Source organism: Amblyraja radiata, chromosome 1 (assembly GCF_010909765.2).
Source record: "Amblyraja radiata isolate CabotCenter1 chromosome 1, sAmbRad1.1.pri, whole genome shotgun sequence".
Classification (NCBI taxonomy): domain Eukaryota; kingdom Metazoa; phylum Chordata; class Chondrichthyes; order Rajiformes; family Rajidae; genus Amblyraja; species Amblyraja radiata.
The window spans coordinates 11159352-11180530 of record NC_045956.1 but is presented as its reverse complement, the minus strand read 5'-3'; the positions used below and the strand labels follow the sequence as shown (position 1 = coordinate 11180530).

At 39.0% G+C, this 21179-nt stretch overlaps 1 protein-coding gene across 1 annotated transcript in view; it reads right to left on the bottom strand.

Moving 5' to 3' along the window:
- lrba (LPS responsive beige-like anchor protein) overlaps positions 1-21179 on the bottom strand; it is a 672999-nt gene that overhangs the window by 232018 nt on the left and 419802 nt on the right. The window contains exon 40 of the mRNA XM_033017677.1: positions 857-974. Within this exon, the coding sequence (XP_032873568.1) occupies positions 857-974 (118 nt within the window). The remainder of the gene's footprint in view (positions 1-856; positions 975-21179) is intronic.

Here is a 21179-nt window from a genome sequence, read left to right as displayed (position 1 = left end):
CTCTTAAATCCATCCAGTGACATGGCCTCCACTGCCCTCTGTGGCAGGAAATTCCATAAATTCACAACTCTCTGGGTGAAAAAGTTTTTTCTCACCTCAGTCTTAAATGACCTCCCCTTTATTCTAAAATTGTGGCCCCTGGTTCTGGATTCACCCAACATTGGGAACATTTTTCTGCATCTAGCTTGTCCAGTCCTTTTATAATTTTATGTTTCTATAAGATCCCCCCCTCATCCTTCTAAACTCCAGTGAATACAAGCCTAGTCTTTTCAACCTTTCCTCATATGACAGTCCCGCCATCCCAAGGATCAATCTCGCGAACCTACGCTGCACTGCCTCAATCACAAGGATGTCCTTCCTCAAATTAGGAGACCAAAACTGTACACAATATTCCAGATGTGGTCTCACCAGAGCCCTATACAACTGCAGAAGAACGTCTTTACTCCTATACTGAAATCCTCTTGTTATGAAGGCCAACATTCCATTAGCTTTCTTCACTGCCTGCTGTACCTGTAAGCCAACTTTCAGTGACCGGTGTACAAGGACGCCCAGATCTCGCTGCACCTCCCCCTTACCTAACCAAAATTGATGATTACTGAACAACAATTAATTGGATAATTTTAAATTCCCATCTCCAAAGCTCAATGTGACTTCTTAAGCAGAACAAGTTTTACATTGTATTCACGAAACATGATTTCCATCCTTTCCAAATAAGAATAAAACATTTTCATACCTAAATTTCACCATGGGCACTGCAAGGATTGTTTACATGTTACAATAACTTCACATGGTTTAAATAGTTAAGCAGAAATATTCCAGCTAAAATAACTGGTCATGTATCATTAAAAGGACTTACTTCGATTGGCGATAAAGATTTCTAGTGCAGTATTTTGTAGCAAATAGCGCCTGGAGAAAATAGCACGGATTTCGCTGAACAGCCATTTTCCATGAAGTCCTTCAGTATATGTCAAAATCTACGAATAAAGAATAGCTAGTCTTACAGGTGGGAAATGTGTTTTATTAATGAAACATATAAAAAGCTTAACAGAATTAAAATGACATAGAATTTTTCAAATTTGAATGATTTCACATAAACAAGTCGTTAAAAGAACACGATCGACTAATAAATCTTACCAGAAAAGTCAAATATGAAAAACATTTCTGATGTCATATTATTTATTAAACAGTTGTGCATGTTTATGTGCAAAATATATAGATGGTTTAAAAAGACACCTGTTTTTTACATGTGACACACACACACACACACACATGGTACAAAGCTCTCACAAGATATATATCATGCTTTGCATATATGCACACAATTTACTTATACTTATTTAAAGAATGCATTTAATGTCTATGGTTTAGTGATTCCACTAATAGAAAACTAAATGCCACAGAATTCTTTATTTTTGTCATTGGTAAATCTGAACACTTGATGCAGAAATGAAACAGTGTGAATGTATAGGAGATAGACAAACAATGTTTCCAGTTAAACTATTAGCAGATTGACTCTCACTGGTGCACATAGATCACTGCAAGGATTTTTATTATTTATTTATTCAGGAAAAGTTATCTTAAGATCTTACTTTTTAATGTGTCAATGTTTAGAAGTAGCTCTTTCCTTTATTAAAAAATGCAGTACCTAAAATACACTTTCTTAAATCGCTTTGAGGAATGAAAGGCGCTGGATTCTTATACTGATCAAAACCTTTTAATCCCATATACAGAAACGTTCAAAGCAATACGCTGCCTATGTAAAAGGTTAAGTATCATTTTGTCAGCTAAACCTAAACAAAAAACTGCAAATGAACTCGGCATAATCTCTCCATGGAATTAGTGGTTGTCAGAGTAACTCGTTACAATGCCTGTCATCTCAGCTGACAGACACAGATGCTTAGTCTGCCTGCACAATTCAAACTAATCCTATCCTTAGCCTGAAACCACTTTGTGTCTTTGTTGCTCCAGTTTTGCCTTTTATTTTAAAGCATAATTATGAAGGTGTTAAGGGACAACCGGATTGGGCCACTTTTCTGCCACTGTAGAAGACAGCATTAATCAAAAATATTCAAATAGGACTAACAGGAGAAGAAGGCTCATGATAAGAGTTTCTTAGAGTACTCATTAAAACAAGGTGACAGTAGTGAGGAACAGCTGAGGCCTGGCTAAGCAAATCTGATTCCTCTCTGGAATAGTATCTGCCTGATCTGCAGCTTCACATCAAAGTCTCTGGAGTTCAATTAAAACTGGATTAGGTGGAAGCAGCCCATCTTTGGGACTTTTAGGTCTCTGGCACTCTCTCACTGACAGTACCCCAGATGATGGCCTCTGCCTCCACTGAACCAGTTGCCATAGAAACTGCATCTCAGCCTTTGCTCTGCAGTGGCATGCACAAGATAACCATTTGAAAGGTGCAGCAAAGGAAAAATGCCTCAACTTTTTTTGAACCATTCTGAGTTTGCAGTCCAAAAATTCTACTTACACTTGGTTTGTTGCAATGACTGGAGTGCTTGCATCATGTTTTAATCCACTCAAGCACTGCACTAAAATATCGTGTGCATTGTACCACAGATACAGCAATTCATAAAATGACGTTGAACCTCTCAGTTGAAAGCATACTATTACATATACAAGCTACCCTGAACACCAACTCCATCAACTCAAATGTGAATTTATTGTTTCAGAAGTTGGTTACTTTCTTTTGTTAAAAAAAACCCAGTATGTTATTTCCTTTATATATCTGAGACAGATTACATAAAATCAGGTCTGCAGTGGCCCTGAATCCATCCTGATCCAATAGAAGAATAAAAAGACAAATAGTTGAATTGCTTTCTTCTTGCTCTGGATGATGCTAACAGATTGTATGAAAAAAGAAATCAAAGGAAGGTCAGGTGTAAGTACACCAAAATAACTACTCTGCAACATTTTCAGAGACATTGATTTTATTAATAGCTTTTAGTAAATCTGCATGTAATTACCAATGATGTGTATCAAGTTACACACTAACTGACTTACTTTTGTGATTTTTGACCATCTCAGACATCTGCTGAATTACAACAGAGCTTACTGGGGAGGTGATAAAAAGAGGGTAAAATATATTCAATATTTGGCCGTGTTAGGTTTTCCTTCCTAAAGAAATCTACCCTTAGACAACTCATGAACAATAGCAATGATGCATGTGAAATTAACATGCCATACAATGTAAATTAAATACAAGCAGTTTTTATGATACAGATGATCTATTACTGAATATATGACATAATAAAAATAGCAATTCAATGGAATCAATGCAGAGAAAATTAGTATCAGTAGTATTTCTGACATTTTCAAAGATACCGCATTCAGCTTTGATGAGATGCATTGTACTAAAGTATCTTTGGCATTTTGAGTTATAAAACAGGATTGAGGAAAATGAGTTAATGCCTCCCCAGGCACAGCTTAAGGGCTAAATATTCACAGCAAAATTATAATTAGGCTACAAACTCAATTTATCCAAGTAATTATTTTAATTTACTCTCTTTGTCCCAGACTGTTCAATGTCAGAAATTGTAAAAAAAAATTAAAAACAATGTGCCCCATTTCCTCATTATGTAACCATTTTTTAAATCTTGTGTTTTCTCTTTCAATTACTGGTGGTGATGATAAACCAGCAACAAATGATATATCAAGTCATTTTATCTTATCGCTTAGAGGCTCAGTGACAATGAAGTTCATATTTCACTGGTTCCATTGAAGATTGTGAAAATTACTTGCCCCTTTGACCTCAAATTTCACTCTAAGACAGAAATTTCTCTTCTGCAAAGTAATGCAATTTTTCACATGTCAACCTTTAGCCCAGCTTTAAAAATTAATTTCATTTATATTAACCATGATATTGATATTTTCATGGGTTCCCTTAAGAACACCCTTTGATACATGAAGCAGTGACTGGCAAATTGATGTCTCTAGGACGACCAAAACTATTTTATTCAATGCTGCCACATCAGACAGATTTATGACAGTCTGAAATTCTTATTTTGTAATGTAATATTTGTACTGGACGGATGCACCTCACAGCCCTTGCCTGTAAATAATTTACAATGCACTAGCTGGGATGTCCCTTTTTGCTCTATGCTTTCACTTGAAATCCAGCTTAGAAAAAAAAATAGCTTCTAAGATGTGAATACCACAGAGCTGCACTTAATTTGCATTTCGATGAGCAAAAGAAGCTGATAAGGTTCGTCAGACAAGGTACTTCGGCCTATACAAATGAAGTTTAGATAAGTATGCAGGTCCCTTCAGTGCTACCTTCACGAGGATCTCTTAAATCTAAAATACTGTCATTTCATCTCCCTGTTGGATTTTGATTGATTGCACCTCTTCCTTATGTTCATTAATCTCATCACCTTATCTTTTATACCACTTCATTTTACCAGAAAGGTAATAATAAAACTCTCATCCATTATCCTTTTACTGATCTATTCATGTGGAAATGGTTAATAACATGTTACAAATTGAGCTTCAATCACCTAATTTTCTCCTTTGTCAAAGGGATATTAGCCCAAAATCAAAAAAACAATTTGTTTCATGAGGATGAAGATCATCAATGATGACATATGAAGTCAGCATTTCAAAAGTTGCTTATTAAAATTATCCAAATAGTGTTGCATCTGTTGATATCAAATTTGAATTAATCAGTAGGTTTCAATCAATAATCTTGTCAAATCAAAACAAAAACCTGTTCTAGTTTTCAAAATAGTAACATTTACAAAGGTATTTTTATCTATCATTACCAATCAAAATTGTATACATAATCCAATGAAAACAAACCTGAAAATATTATAAGACAGCACAGCACATACACAGAAATGGGAATTGAAAGTCAAAAATTGCAAATATTGGAAATCTGAAATAAAAAAGAAGAACCACAGACACTCAGCTCAGACAGCATCCGTTGAAAGAGAAATAGGTCTAAAACATTAACCCTGTTTTTTTCTCTCTTCAGATTTTACAGTCTTTCCAACACGTTCTGCTTTTACGAAATAAGAGCACAGTACTTAGTGCACATTAGGGAGTGACTGCAATTTTGGAAGGCAGAACCAGAAACGAATAAATAGTGGTGCATTGGAATTGCCAGGTCCAGAGATCCAGAGGTCCAGAGATGACATGGGCATGGATGGAAGATTCAACAGATGAGGCAGGAGTGGGAACTGGACATGTACTATGATGAAAACACAAACTAGTGACGCAATGGATGTATAATTTGGAATTCGCTCGCGAGGCCAAGATTTATTACCCATCTCAGCCACTATCTTGAATTGCTGTTGTCCTTCTTGTGATGGCATTCCCATGGTATTGAGGAGGGAATCCCTGGATTTATTCCCTGTAGTGATAAAGATAGTAATACATTTCTAAGCCAAGATGTTGAGCAACTTCGTGGGAACATCAGCATATTATAGCATTCCCATCAGTCCATGACTTTCTTGCCGATCATATTTTCAAATCTGGGAGGTGCTTTTGGAGTCGGCAAGATGACAACCTTCAAGTGGTAGCAATGTTAGAATGGGGAAGCACCCGGAGGCTGCTCTGCCATATATGGTGTTGGGGTTCTTAAGAGTGTGCGGAGATGCACTCATCCAGGCTAGCAGACAGTATTACATTACACCTCTAACTTGGTCCTTCTCATGGTGGTAGGGTATTGAGGTTTTAGGAGGTGGTATTCTGTCTATGACTTTTTTGTGGCTATATTTGTGTAGCTGACCCAGATGTGCTTCTGGATGATAGGTAACCACACCTACACCCATTCTCCCCCATCACACCTACTTACTAACAAAATCAACCAGTAAGTTAACTAAGGAGTTTAAGAAGGAACTGCAGATGCTGGAAAATCGAAGGTACACAAAAATGCTGGAGAAACTCAGCGGGTGCAGCAGCATCTATGGAGCGAAGGAGATAGGCAACGTTTCGGGCCGAAACTCTTCTTCAGACTGATAGGGGGTGGGGGGCAGTGGGGGCGGGGAGAAGAAAGGAAAAAGGAGGAGCCCGAGGGCTGAGGTAGGAAGGGGAGGAGACAGCAAGGGTTAACAGAATTGTGAGAAATCAATTTTCATGCCACCCGGATGCAGACTCCCCAAGCTAAGGAGATTAAATGATGGCATTGGCACTAAATATCAAGAGAGATAGTTAGATTGTCTCTTGCTGGAGGTGGTTAGTGTCCAACCTACTTGCCACTTACTATAAAACTCTGATGCGTCGGCTGATAAGAGCCTTCTGAATGCAGGTGCGGACTACTGATTTTGCCGAGGGAATTACATTTAAAATTGTGAGATCGCCAGGAAACACCTCCACTCCTGACCTTACAATGGAAGTAAGGTCACTGATGAAGTAGCAAAAAATGGTAGTCCAGACACTGAGTAATTCCCACAGCCACATACTAGGACAAGCATGACTGACCACAACTATCTTCCTTTGTGTGGGATATAATTTCAACCATTGAAGTGTTTCTCCCCACTGATTCCAGTTTCATCAGCGGTCCTTGATGCCACACCTAATAAAATGTTGCTTTAATATCAATGGCAGTCACTCTTATCTCTAAAATTCAGCTCTTTGGTCCACGTTTAGACCAAGACAGTAATGAGATTTGGAACCAAGTGGCCCTGGCAAAATCCAAACAATGCATCAATAAGCTGTGGTGCCTGACAGCACTGAAAATGATATATTCAATCATTTTTGCTGATGATTGAGAATAGGCTGGTTGAATGATAATTAGCTGGATTGGATTTGTCCTGCTTTGTGTGAACAACACATACTTTGGCAATTTTCCACATAGTTGGGCATATTCCGTTTATGACCACTGGGCCAGCTTGGTTCTTGGCATGGTGAAAAATAAATAAGAGTTGGCCATTTGGTCACTTGTGCTGCATGAGGTCTCCAAATTGCGTTTGGCCTCACATTGACAGTGGAGCAGGCCCGGTACAAAAAGGTCAGTTTTGGAATGGGAAGGGGAGTTAATTCATTGACCTGCTCCATTATAATACATTTGACATCAACACTACATTTGTAAAGGTCCCAGAACCTGACTGCTGTTAGACAAAGCTCCCAGGTTGAATATATTTAGATGAACAGTCTGCAGACTTCAATTTGGATTTGTGTCATGATTATAAAACAAATAATGGAAAATCAGTTTGAAGAGAACCATAGACCAGGTTCCAGAATGTGAATGGAAGCAAGCATTGATCTCTTATACTACAAACCTTGCAGCACCATCCACCTTTGACGCTGAGGATTCCAAGTGCCCCATGGTCACTTTGTGCCAAAGCCACTAATTTACTCCAACATTTTAACATTGGATATTTTCCAAAATAGAATGGTCAGATTTACTCCACAGGTCAATGTTTCTGATCAGTAAACTATGTGCTTGATAGTGCAGGGAACGAGAGGGAGGTGTTCAAATCCCTCTAAGGCATCTGTGGGATTTAAATCTAACTAACTAAATCAATCTGAAGAAGGTTCTTGACCCACTGAGTTGCAACACCTTGTCTTTTTTGGTAAATCGGCATCTGCAGTTCCATCTGTCTCTCTTAATTAAATCTTAATTAATATTAATTATAACATTAATATAATATCAAGGGTGTGTGTGTGTGTGTGTGTGTGTGTGTGTGTGTGTGTGGGGGGGGGGGGGTGGGGGGGGGGGTTAGTGTGTATGTGTGACGCCACAGGCCACCCCACCCTGCAACCCAGAAATCCCAGGAATCAAACCATTGAACCATTCTCAGCTTTTCTAAAACATCATCTGGATACTCAAAACTGACTTTTCTGAGGCCTGCCATTGCTTCCATTTGAAGATGGCTGCAAAATCATTAGCTTGTCTTTGCCACCAATGCTGGATCCCAATACTGTTGAGCTTGGTGAGTTTGATGTTCTTAGAGCCTCCTCCTTCCATTAAACGTTTGATTCTTCATTGGTATCCACAAGTCGGCATGGCAGAACTGCAAAGTTTTGATCTGATCAATTGGTTGCGGGATTGATTAGTTTAGTCTATAGCATGCTACACGTGCTGTTCACTACACTCGTAGTTTGCAGTTTAACTAGCATAGAAGCTCATCGTTATACACACACAGTGCTTTTACCAGCATGTCCTAATATGTTCCTTATTATAATAGGGTTGGTTCTCTAGTTTGATTATAGCAGCAGAAAGAAAGATATACTGGGGTACAAAACTGCTAATTATAAAGAGGAACACATTTCTCCTGCACATCGTGGATGCCTAGTTTTAAGATGGAAGATCTGTTCTTCAATCATTTTGATCCACTTGGCACTGTGGCAATGCCACAAATTTGATAAAGAGTGTCTTGCATGTGAAGACTGGACTGTCTCTCCTCTAGGATTGTTGGTGTTAACTTTGCTGTAAACAATTATCTCACTACCAGCATCTTTTTCATGAATGTTTTGCAGGTTTCCAAGTTAATCCCCGTCTTTCCGAGAATTCCTCATTTAAATTTCATCAATCAGGTTTCTACATTGGGAAAGTGCTGGAGTAACTCAGTGGGTCAGGCAACATTTCTGGTGCACATGGATAGATGACATTTCGGATCAGAACCCTTCTTCTACATTGGACACTTTCCTGAAAATGCTTTGATTTAACAATCTAATGGCACCTTAAATGATTACAGTTTGATTACAAGTTTCCTCCAGTGCCTCGACCTCTTCAACCATTTGAGTGGGATCACTCTCTCCTTCCATTCTTATCTATTCAGTTGCAACCGCAGCCACGCGTTTCAGTTGCTTCCCTCCAGTACCTTTTTTTTGTGATGACACACACCAGGAACACCAGCAATTCTAATTGGTTAAAGATTTGGTTGTTATACAGCAGCTAATAGTGTTGCAAGAACTGTTATATGCGTACCCGCACCTTTTCCGCTACTAATAAAAGCAATGCTTCTGTCCCTTCTATTTTCATTGTCTGCCTTGACCTATACTTGGTGCCCCTCCTATTCTCACCTTCATGCTGCCCCTTAGCAACCTCATCCTGGAAATGTAATGCCAGTTTCAGTTTCCACACCAATACCAATTTCTACCATTTAAACCCTTCTCTGGCGTCCACACAACCTATAAAAGTCAGTCTACGCACGCAACATACACTGTACAATGAGCAGAAATTTTCTTCAACGAAATATTGGGAAGACTGGAGCAACCAACTTCAGTGCCTGGTCCTATCTTTATTTCCTAGTAACTGATATTAAAACATCAACAGCAATAAATACTGCAGTTCTCCAGAATGGCTAGGTACCTTTGTGAACTCTTGGCACAAGCATAACAATTAATACATTGAAAGCAGTAACATTTCACTAAGTTATCATCTATATTAAAAATAAATATTTTTCCTATTGTTAATAGTTTCCCACAAAAGGTATAAACAGAGTTTCTAGGTTTATTCTGAACTTTTATCTACCTCTTTTACTTGAAATCCAACCTATTTAAAGAACACTTCTCTCAATTCTTTTCCATTCATTTAGAACAAACGAACAACCATTTTTAATCTCCAGAACAAAGACTGCAACACTGAATGTATCAGAATGGACTTTATGTATTATAAAGCATAATAGAAAATATATGTATATGTATTGTTACACTTTCTGGCTTAAAGTGGTCAAAAATGTTTCCAATATAACAAAACCTAGGGATTTACTAAAGCCCCTGTGTGTGGAAAATTTGCATTTTGAACCTGTCGGTGCCCTTTTGATCTGCTCAACAATAAAGCATCAATACATACTGTGACGCCTCTCAAGAGGGTTTGTTAGTGCTAAAAACAAAATGCATGAAGCAAAATATTTTTGCAATTTGCCTTCTTCAGAGCACTGATCAGATAGTTGGTCAGAAGGTTAAACAGTATCAGTGCCTGCTGCTTCATTACATGCAACAGCCTTTCACTCATTATGCCACGTTTTTATAAAGTAAAGAGTTCCAGTGTTACAGATCATTGGTTTGGTGCCGAAGTAACTGCATCTTTATCTAGTGCCACTGACTGGCCTCCCTATACTCCATATGCATTTCTTTACAATCAGAAATGTCATTTCTCATCAGCAAATGAGTTCATCAATTTAATGAGCGTTCACACAAATCTGGCTTTTAATGAGAGCACGTACCACTGTGGCATGGGCTCTGCCCCAGTGCTGCCAAAATGCAGTTGATGAAACCATGACATAAATTTGAGAATACATTTCTCTTTGTGTGTCTCCTTCATCCAATTAATTCACCATAAAATGCTCTAACACCCATGTTATTTTTGTACAATGGTTTAGAAACAGGAACAGAGCAGTGTTCTTATCTAACAACTTCAACAAATTACCTGTGAAGCAAAATAATATCAACTAAATAAATATTAAATCTAATTTAAGATTAATTTGATTGGCTTATGTTAAAATTTGCCACAAAAAAATATGATTGACAAAAAATCATATATCTTAAAAGACTACGTTTCCCTAAATTTGAAATCATAAGTTGTTTGGCTTTCCAGCTAGTGTAGACTATAGTACTGTCCAAAGCAACACAAACTGTTACATATATAAAATGAATTTTATTCTACAACCAGAATCATTTGTATGAATATTTGAATTCGTTTTTTGGTGCCAAAAACATTTTATGGTGCCATTTCTGTATTTAATGCTTCCTGTAACATATTCGCTATTAAAGCACTGGAGCTGCTACTTTTTAAATGCTTTGTTTCAAATTTACATGTATTTTGGAACTGTATTTGTGTTTGAAGTTTGGTACAAATTTTAGGTAACAGCTTCCATTGAAAAAAAGTCATTCATGAAGACCAGTGAGGAGTACAAAGGTTGCACAGTCTATATTATTACCAATTAGAGATAAAAAAACAGTGGTGGCACGGTGGAGCTGCTGCCTTACAGCACCAGATACATACATAAATATATTGAATTGAATGGAAATTTTTTAAAGGTAGAGTTGTAAAGGGCTCCAGCGGTAATATTCAATTTTCAAGTTTTACTAAATATTTTAGTTTTAAAACTAGTTCAGTTACTTTCTCCTTCCTTCCACTGAGAATCTCCTTCCGTTCTTTGCCATTCCACATTTGTAAGCCTGAACATGTGCCAATAGGCACTGTGCAATGAAGGATGACTAAGGTATGCCTTTTCCGATATCTTCAAGCACAGTCCAATTTCTAACCGTTAAAGGGGTTTTGATCAGTATTGAGAACCATGTATTATTTATTCTTTTAGATGGACCATAAGCTGTTCCAAATGTGATCACATGGCTCAATATGAATGGTGAACAGATGCCACTTAGACTTGTCCAAGTCCAGGTGCCTTTATTCATTAGACTAGTGTGATGGGGCAAAAGGAACAAGGAAGACAATTGAAACTGAACTGAAAATACAACCCAAGAAATTATGGTTACATTACTTAGGGACGTATGGTTTACAGAGAACTTGCAAAAGGAACAATAGTTGACTTGCAAAATCGTCCAAAGCATCAAAGAATATTAAAAGTTATTTTCACGTATAGAACATTTTCCCTTTTTCTTTGGAAGTTTTGATGTTATTCACAACAAGCCAAGATACTAATGATTTCCAATTGGCATTAAAATAAAGTTGAACATAAGGCTGAAAAGTATAAAGAAAATCAAGTACTTTTTTCATTGTGAAAGATGTGTCAGTTCATCATGATGTGCTTTATATACTGTGTCCTCCATCATGTTTGGGACAAAGACCCATCATTTATTTATTTACCTCTGTGCTCCACAATTTGAGATTTGTAATAGAAAAAAAATCACATGTGGTTAGAGTGCACATTGTCAGATTTTAATAAAGGCCATTTTTATACATTTTAGGTTCACCATGGTAAAATTACAGCAGTGTTGAAACATAGTCCCCCCATTTCAGGGCACCATAATGTTTGGGACACAGCAATGTCATGTAAATGGAAGTAGTCTTGTTTAGTATTTTGTTGCATATCCTTTACATGCAATGACTGCTTGAAGTCTGTGATTCATGGACATCACCAGTTGCGGGGTGTTTTCTCCGGTGATGAACTTGAGCAGATAGGATGTGTCTTCAGAATTCATTTTGCTACTACCATCAGCAGTTGTATCATCAATGAAGATAAGCGAGCCAGTACCTTCAGCAGCCATACATGCCCAGGCCGTAACACCCCCACCACCGTGTTTCACAGATGAGGTGGTATGCTTTGGATCTTGGGCAGTTCCTTCTCTCCTCCATACTTTGCTCTTGCCATCACTCTGATATAAGTTAATCTTAGTCTCATCTGTCCACAAGACCATTTTCCAGAACTGTGGTCGCTCTTTTAAGTCCTTCTTGGCAAACTGTAACCTGACCATCCTATTTTTGCAGCTAACCAGTGGATTGAATCTTGCAGTGAAGCCTCTGTATTTCTGTTCATGAAGTCTTCTGCGGACAGTGGTCATTGACAAATCCACACCTGACTCCTGAAGAGTGTTTCTGATCTGCCGGACAGGTGTTTGGGGATTTTTCTTTATTATAGAGAGAATTCTTCTGTCATCAGCTGTGGAGGTCTTTCTTGGCCTGCCAGTCCCTTTGTGATTAGTAAGCTCACCAGTGCTCTCTTTCTTCAAAATGATGTTCCAAACAGTTGATTTTGGTAAGCCTAAGGTTTGGCTGATGTAACAGTTTTATTCTTGTTTCTCAGTCTCATAATGGCTTCCTTGACTTTCATTGGCACAACTTTGGTCCTCATGTTGATAAACAGCAATAAAAGTTTCCAAAGATGATGGAAAGGCTGGAGGAAAGACTAGGCGCTGAGAGCTCTTTTACACCTGCATTAAGGAGGCATTTAAACATACCTGTGCAATTACTATCACCTGTGAAGCCATGTGTCCCAAACATTATGGTGTCCTGAAATGGGGGGAACTATGTATAAACACAGCTGTAATTTCTACATGGTGATACCAAAATGTATAAAAATGGCCTTTAATAAAATCTGACAATGTGCACTTGAACCACATGTGATTTTTTTCTAATACATATCTCAAATTGTGGAGCACAGAGGCAAATAAATAAATGATGGGTCTTTGTCCCAAACATTATGGAGGGCACTGTGGGCAAATACGTTAAATGCAGACAGGGGAAATTATACAAAGTTCATACAAAAAAAAGGGAACAAGAAATATGCAGACCTAAGTTTACTTCATCATCAACAGATTTTGCCCCAATGTCAAAAGCAACAAGCAATGTTGGCAAATGTAATCCTTTTACGTTAAACTTTCCAGTGTCATAACAGTGTCATTTGTGTTGCAACTCGAATGAACAGTCACCGTTGTACTCTTGTGGAAACAAGGAACTGCAGATGTTGGTTTCACAAAAGGATACAAAGTGCTGAAGTAACTCAGCTGGTCAGGCAGCATCTCTGGAGAACATGGATAGTGATGTTTCAGGCCAGTTCTCCAGAGATGCTGCCTGACCCACTGAGTTACTTCAGCACTTTGTGTCCATACAGTTGTACTCTTAAATTGTAACAGTGTGAAAGGGGAATTCGATTTATAATGCTCATGCAGCACCTCAAGACATTTGCTGTTAAAAGTACTACACAAAAGTCAGGTATTATTGTATGTCAGACACACAAAATACTTCTTTGTTCAAGTTTCTCTTAAACATGTAGAGCATAGATGAGTATGGGCCTGAAAAGAGATAGTATGAATTTAAAAAGAGGAATAAACCTTTTTTTTTGTTTGGGGAAAAATGTACTGGCATTGAAGATAAGATTGCCTCCGGAAGTTATCGACATGGGCTTCCAAAGGCTATTTAATCAAGTTTGCAAAAGTGAATGTTAGCAAGCATGAAAGGCCATGAAATTGAAGGTAACTTGGTCACACAATAATTGTTTGGGAGAAAGGACAGAGAATGAGGACAAGGGAAGGTTTTATGATTGGCGGAATATGACAAGTGTAGAACCTCAGGGAACTGTATTGATGCCTTCACTTTTCATCCTCTGCAGTAATGAGACAGGTAAAATCTCAGTTCTTTATACAAGCTTCCAGTTGCAATGTCGAAACAAAGAGCCACAGATGCTGGTTAATACACAAAAGACACATAGTGTTGGAGTAACTCAGCAGGTCCGGCAGCATTTAGGGAGAACATGGATAGGTGATGTTTTGGGTTGTGAGGGGAAGAGGGATGCTGGAAAAGGGAGGAGCCAGGACAAAGTGTGGCAGGTAATAGGGCGACAGAGGCGAGGGAGATTTTTGGACATACAGATGGTTGGAACTAAGGCCAGTGAAAAGAACAATTGGTGTAAAAAAAGTTAGAAGAGTTACAGATTGCGAAATTGCGGATGGAAAGGAGTGGTGCGGGAGGAAAAATAGGTAGGAGTCCAGGAGGGATCTGGTGAGGGTAGGGGAGAGGAGGAGGGAGAAATAGAGGTGGTTGTGGGGCAGGAAATAGAGGGGGTGGGGTTACTTAGAGGTTGTGTGAAATTGGAGAATTCAATGTTCATACCGTTGTAAGCTATCCAAGCGGAGGTGTTGTTCCTCCAGAGTGTGTGTGGCCTCACTCTGGCAATGGAGGAGGCACAGGAAAGAAAGGTCAGTGTGGAAAACTGAAAGGGGAGTTAAAATGGTAGGCAACCGGGAGATCCAGTAACCCTTGGCGAAACAGCGAAACAGTCGCCAAGTCTATGCTAGTCTCGCCTATGTACAGGAGACCACAATGGGAACGCAAGATGCAGTACATGAGGTTAGAGGAGATGTACATAAACCTCTATCTCACCTGGAAAACCTGCTCGGCTGCCCTCAAATTCACCTAGACTATCTCTGACGCTCTCTCCTTTTTTGATCTCTCATCACAGGGGGCAGACTATCAACTGATGTCTCGACTCCCACAGTTATCTGGACTATACTTCCTCCTGCCTTGTCTCTTGCAAAGATGCTGTTACCTACTCTCAATTTCACTGTCTCCACCGCGTCTGTTCCGAAGATGAGACCTTCCGTTCTTGGACATGCAAGATGTCCTCTCTCTTTAGTAAACATGGTTTTTCCCCTTCCGTCTTGATGGGTCCCTCACCCACATCTCCTCTGTGTCCTGTAGTTCTGATCTCACCCTCCTCCCCCCCCCCCCCCCCCCCCCCCAATGCAACAAAGGTGTTCCCCTGGTCCTCACCTTAAACCCCACCAACCTCCGCATCCAACACATCACACTTCAACATTTCCGTCGCCTCCAATGCGATCCCACCACCAGTCACATATTCCCATCTCCACCCCTTTCCGCCTTCCACAGAGACCATCCTTCCGCAACCCCTAGGTTCACTCATCCCTCCCCATCCAAACCACCCGTTCCCTGGGTGTTTTACCCTGCAGCCATAGGAGATATAACACATGTCCCTATACCTCTTCCTTCGCCTTCATCCATGCATCCCAGCTGTTATTCCAGGTGAGACAATGGGTTACGTGCACCTCTTCTAACTCACCTGCTGCATCCGGTGTTCCCGATGTAGCTTCCTGTACATCAGCGTGACCAAGTGTAGATTCGGAGACTGTTTCGCCAAACACTCACGCTCGGTCTGCCAAGACCTGCTGGGTCTCCCAGTTGCTAATCATTTTACTTCTCCTTCCCATTCCCACATTGACCTTTCTGTCCTGGGTTTCTCCATTGCCAGAGTGAGACCACACATAACCTGGAGGAACAGCCTCTCTTATTCCGCTTGGATAATTTACAACCCAACAGTATGAATGTTGAATTCTCCAATTTCAGGTAACCTCAAATTAACCACGCTCCCCCCCCCCCCCCCCCAAACCCCCCATGCCCCTTTCCTTCCCTCCTGAGGGTCCCACCTCAACCGCCTATTTTTCCCCAATGCTGCTTTCGTTCCACTGGCTTCACAATCCGCAACTCTTCAAACCTGCCTCACGCCTATTGTTCTTATCTCTGCCTGTCAAAAAATCCCCCTTGTCTGTGTCGACCTATTAGCTGCTATGGTCTTTCCTGCCTTTCCCTTTTTCTAGCTTCCTTCTCCCCCCATCCGCCCCGCAATCAGTCTGAAGAAGGCTCTCGACCCAGGGATGCTGCCCGACCTGCTGAGCTACTCCACCACTTTGTGTCCTTTTAAGCTTCCAGTTATTACGGCCAGGAAGATACAAAGTAACAGACACAATCAGGAAAGCAGGTGGAATTCCAATGAGAGGAAACGTGGGATGGTCTACATGGATGGCAGATGATTCCTTAATGTCACAAGAATTTGCAGGAACAAAGACATTTAGGAATCCATATTCACAAGTCATTGAAAGTTAGCATATTGATTTTTTAGAAACCAATGGGCCAATAAATTTGGAAAAAGTAGCAAGAATGAAGGCCATGAAATTGGAAGCAACGTTATCACATAATAATTGTTTGGAAGAAGGGGCAGAGTGTGGATAAGGGAAGATTTTCTGATTGGCGGAATATGGCAAGTGTAGAACTTCAGGGAACTGTATTGATGCCTCCACTTTTCATCTTGGGTAGGAATGAGACATGTCCTCCTAAGCTTGTATGAAGGTAAAAACTCCATTCTTTCATACAAGCGTCGGAGGACATGTAGCCCCTCAGGCCCACTTCAACCCCCAAGAAGATCACGGCTAATTTAATCATTGTCTGTTCTGATCATTGGTATCAATAATTTCAATCTGTACAATATCACCCACAATTGCCATTTGGCCCAAAAAACAATCTCAGCTTGAACACCTCTCAATCCATGACCCTGCAAGGATTCACAACCATCAGAGGGAAAAAAATGCACCTGTCTTATATCTGTCTTTATTCTATCCCACCTATTCTAGAATTTCTCAACATCCTAAAACCCAAGCTCGAAAAATTCTCAGCTAGTCAAGCTGCCTCAGAATCCTGTGTTTCAGTAAAATTGCCATTCAAAATATTCAGCAAATTTAGGCTCAATTTAGTTCAAATGTCTTTATAAAAAGGCAACCCTTTTATTGGAGGATTCAACTAACTGAACCTTCCTGATATCCCAACCTCCTTACAGTGGTCAATGTTCCATTTGCCTTTCTGATCACTTGCATGCTTTCTGGGTTTCATGAAAAAGAACAGACAGATCTCCCCGAACACCAACATTGATAGACATTGATCTTAATATCTCTAATCACTACATCTGTTGTTCTTCTTCTTTATATGTCCGTCTGCTCAACTGTGCTCTTCAGATTCTTATTTCCTTTTGCATTCCATTCCAAAATTATTTTTCTATTGCCTCGTTTTCCTCTCTCATGTTTTAAAATTAATTTTCCATGTGAATGTATTGCTGAAGAAAACAACGAGGAGAAGAAGTAAAGCCAACATTTGGTTTCTGGGAAAGTGTAGCGACATTTTTGACAGGGCTTCAAAATGAGATTCAGAATGAATGGCTCAGTAAGTATAGAAATTGTAAGAAAAGGGGGTAGTGGACATTTGAAATGACTGGAAGATGACACAGTATATTAAAGGATTTTAAAATACTCAACAAATCAGGCAGTAACTATGCAGAGTTACCATCTCAAATCGTGGTCGGAGGATCATAGAAATATGCCCTGCAACCCACGTCCACACTGACCAACAACCACCTACCATCAATTTACTCAAATTCTACATTCATCCCATGTTGAGCCTCCCTACACTCCCGTCGACTCCCCCCAGATTCTGCCAATCATTTGCCTGCGAGAGGCAATTAACAGTGGCCAACTAACCAACCAAAACATGTGTTTGGGATGTGGGAAGAAACCAGGGAACCTGGAGAGGCTACACAGACAAACTCCACGTAGACAGCACAGGTCAGGATTGAACATGGGTCTTTGACACCACGAGGCAGCAGTTCTACCAGCTGCATCACTATGCTCCTCTAAATCAACGACCTTTCATCAGAACAGATGTCATGATATGTCATGATATTTATGAAAGGGTAAAAGTCAAGATTGCAGAAATGGATGTGAACCATTTATGCAACTTTTAAGTGTTTTATTGTGATAAATTCTACATTGAAGATATATAAAGGTTAATTAGGAAACTGTACTGAAGCCTGTATCACTGGTAAATTTGGTACAATTTATCTTTTACGAACAACAAAACCTAACATTAGGGAAAAAAGGCTTACATCATGTTGAAAAATAATGATAACTAACCAAAGTAACATATATTCAGCAATCATGATGAAACAAAATATTAGATTTGATGAACAAGAGAGGCAGAAGAAAATTTAACATTGCATTTGAACAGATAGACACATTTTAAATCCACTGACTTTTTGTTATACCCATAGATGTTAGTCGTTTTAACATCTTACACTGCCCATCTGTATTCTGGCCTTAAGGCTTCACAAATCTGGGGTTTTTTTTATGGCTGAGTGAGTTTGGGTTTAATTGGAAGAGAAGCAAAGCCTTTAATGGATTGACTCATTAAGCATTAAGCCCAGTACACTATTTTGTCATTTAAAGACAGAAAGCTCTGGAGGGACTGAAGCAATAACATGGTAGCTAGCATCTTAGAAAAACGACTATGAATTGTCTTTAAAATGTATTGATCTTTTAGTATTTTTTAACATGTTTATAACATGTTTGTAGACAGCTACAAAGTAGTCAAAACACTGTTTAGTTACTGCAGCGAAGCAAGTCTTTTTTATTGCACGAAGATTCTAAAGAACAGATTTCCCACATATACTGATCGTGTTTTATGAGAGGGTTTCCCTTGAGGTCACCGTATGCATTTTAAACTTTTACATTCAAACAGTTTTAACCTCCTGAGCTGCAGGGCAACATTGGTTAATTATGGATAAATCAGAATAAAAGAGGGATAAAGGTAACTTAAGTAAGGAGATGACGACCATGAAATTTGTGAGACATACGCAAATTGGGTTATCTTATCCTGGCCTTAACCTTGTGATCTGTGCAATAATCACCACTTTGTAGGACCAAGGAATTCACTCACACCAAGCACCACTACTTCTTGGATAATTGCAGAAGAAATAAATTCATATAGTTGGGAATGCAAATATCAAGCACCTTCTTAATTTTGTCCACTTTGTATTTACACTCACTCATGTCGTCAACGTCCGTTGCCTTTACTGCCTCCTTGAGTTCCACAATTGCTAATAAGTAAACTTGTTCTAATCCTTGTACTATTAAGGCTTTAATTGGATTGGAACCAGGGTGAGGTATAAAATAGACTCGACTCAGTCAATGGGACTGTAGCCTTAGAGACACAAATCCAAAAAGTATTCTTGAAAGAAAATCCACAGGGATTCAAAGATTAAAAGAGAACTCCGCTGAACCCACCAGATCCTCAACTTGTAACAAATTGTTTCCTTAAACAGGTAACTTCTGGAAAAAATTACCTTTGCAATCCAACATTAACCTGAGCTGGTGATTTCTAAGTAACCAGAGAGGAAAAATGGTTGATTGTGCAAAAATGCTCAAACGAAAGCTCAAACAAAATTGTTTTCTTATTTCACTCATTCAAGTTAATAACACCGATCCCCATCATATATGGCACCCAAAATAGTTAAACTGTGCCTTAACTAATAAATATTAGCTGTTGTGGTAAATAAGTTCAAGTGATTCTCAGACTGAGTGAAGGAAAAATAAATAAATGCAAGAAAGAGTAGAATATTAACTGTGTCATGTGTAAAGCATGAAGGTGAACCATGTGGCAAGATATAGATTTATGAATCTGGTTTCATGCACATTTAAATGTAATTGAGAGCTTAACAAGAGACATAATTTGGCAACTGATTTACAACATAAACTATAGGTGAAGTCCTGGATTGGTCCTTTCAGGTAAAGTTCACAATTCTTACTTGTAAACCCAAGCAGTGAGCATTACCAACAATGACTACTTGCTACATCAGCACATTGTTGTTCCAGTTACTTCAAGTTCACTATTTTCTGCTCGAAGACAACGGCGTAGATCAAAGACTAACCACTGGTCTCAAACCAAGGCCGAATTTAAATTATGGTAATAAAAACAATTCACTATGCAATCCAAAGCTGGGGACCAGCTTGTACTGGGAAGATACTCCTGTCAGAGGATTAAACTACAAAGTTCTGTTGGAATGAAATCCATACTAAATTCATTTCAAAAGGATCTTTATGCTGTAAATGAGGTGGCAAATATTTCAGATACTGACGGCTGCTTGACTCTGTAAATGCTGAGTCTGTATGATTTATGAAGTATTTCAGTTTTTAGTCTGTTCATCCACTAAAATCCTTTATTTGGATAAAGAAACTAATACACGGAAATCCTTTTCCAAAATAAATACAAAATTCAGCATAACTCATGGTAACTCATATTACTGATAGTTTATAACCAATATTATCAATATTGTCTTCTGTAATTTCAAAAAAGTTTAAAAGTAATTTGTAATTTTGATCTCTAGCTACACACAACATTTAAGACAAAGAGTTAAACAGTACATTTACCTGTAGCTTGAACTGTAATTATGGTCATGTGTGATTACAGGTTAAATGAAAATGGATAAATAAACTGGAGATTATGGACATCAGGAATAAAAACAGAAAATTCTGGACAGTTAGCAGGTCATAGAGAATCTTCCCACAGATGCTGACTGACCTGTTGAGTGTTTTCGTTTTTTTTTTGTATTTGATTGTATTCAACTTATATCCTAGCTCAATGACCTTGACAGAGGTAGCAGTAATAAAACGTCAGAAACAATGGTTAAAATGTAGGGACATCTGCTAGACTGAGCCCACATGATGAGATATGCAACTTTAAACGCCATATGTTTATATGTAACATATTGGGCTATGAACCTTTGAATATCATCCTTTCAAACAGATATAAAGTCAGCCACTAGTTGTAATCAATCTGAGACACTTCAGTATGCCTGGAACTTTCCCTGGCATGTTCTTGAATAAACCAGATATCACTTGAACTCGATGGGCTCGTGAGTCGTCTTTGTCCCACAACAATCCTCAAACTTAACAGCCACAAAACCAGTGAAAGACTTTGCTCCTACTGAGGCTAAACATCACAGTTTAATCAAGCGGCCATCGTGATACAAAACAAGATGCTAGAGCTTGATTAGGATGCACTATAAAATGCTTTAATCCAAGTATATACTGGCAGTCTTCTCCTCCAGATGAGCCCAACACAACTAATGCACGTATGAGCAACATATATACAGCAGCAGTTGTGACAAATGTCCTCGCTGTGATATGTGGCATTGTGATAAAGA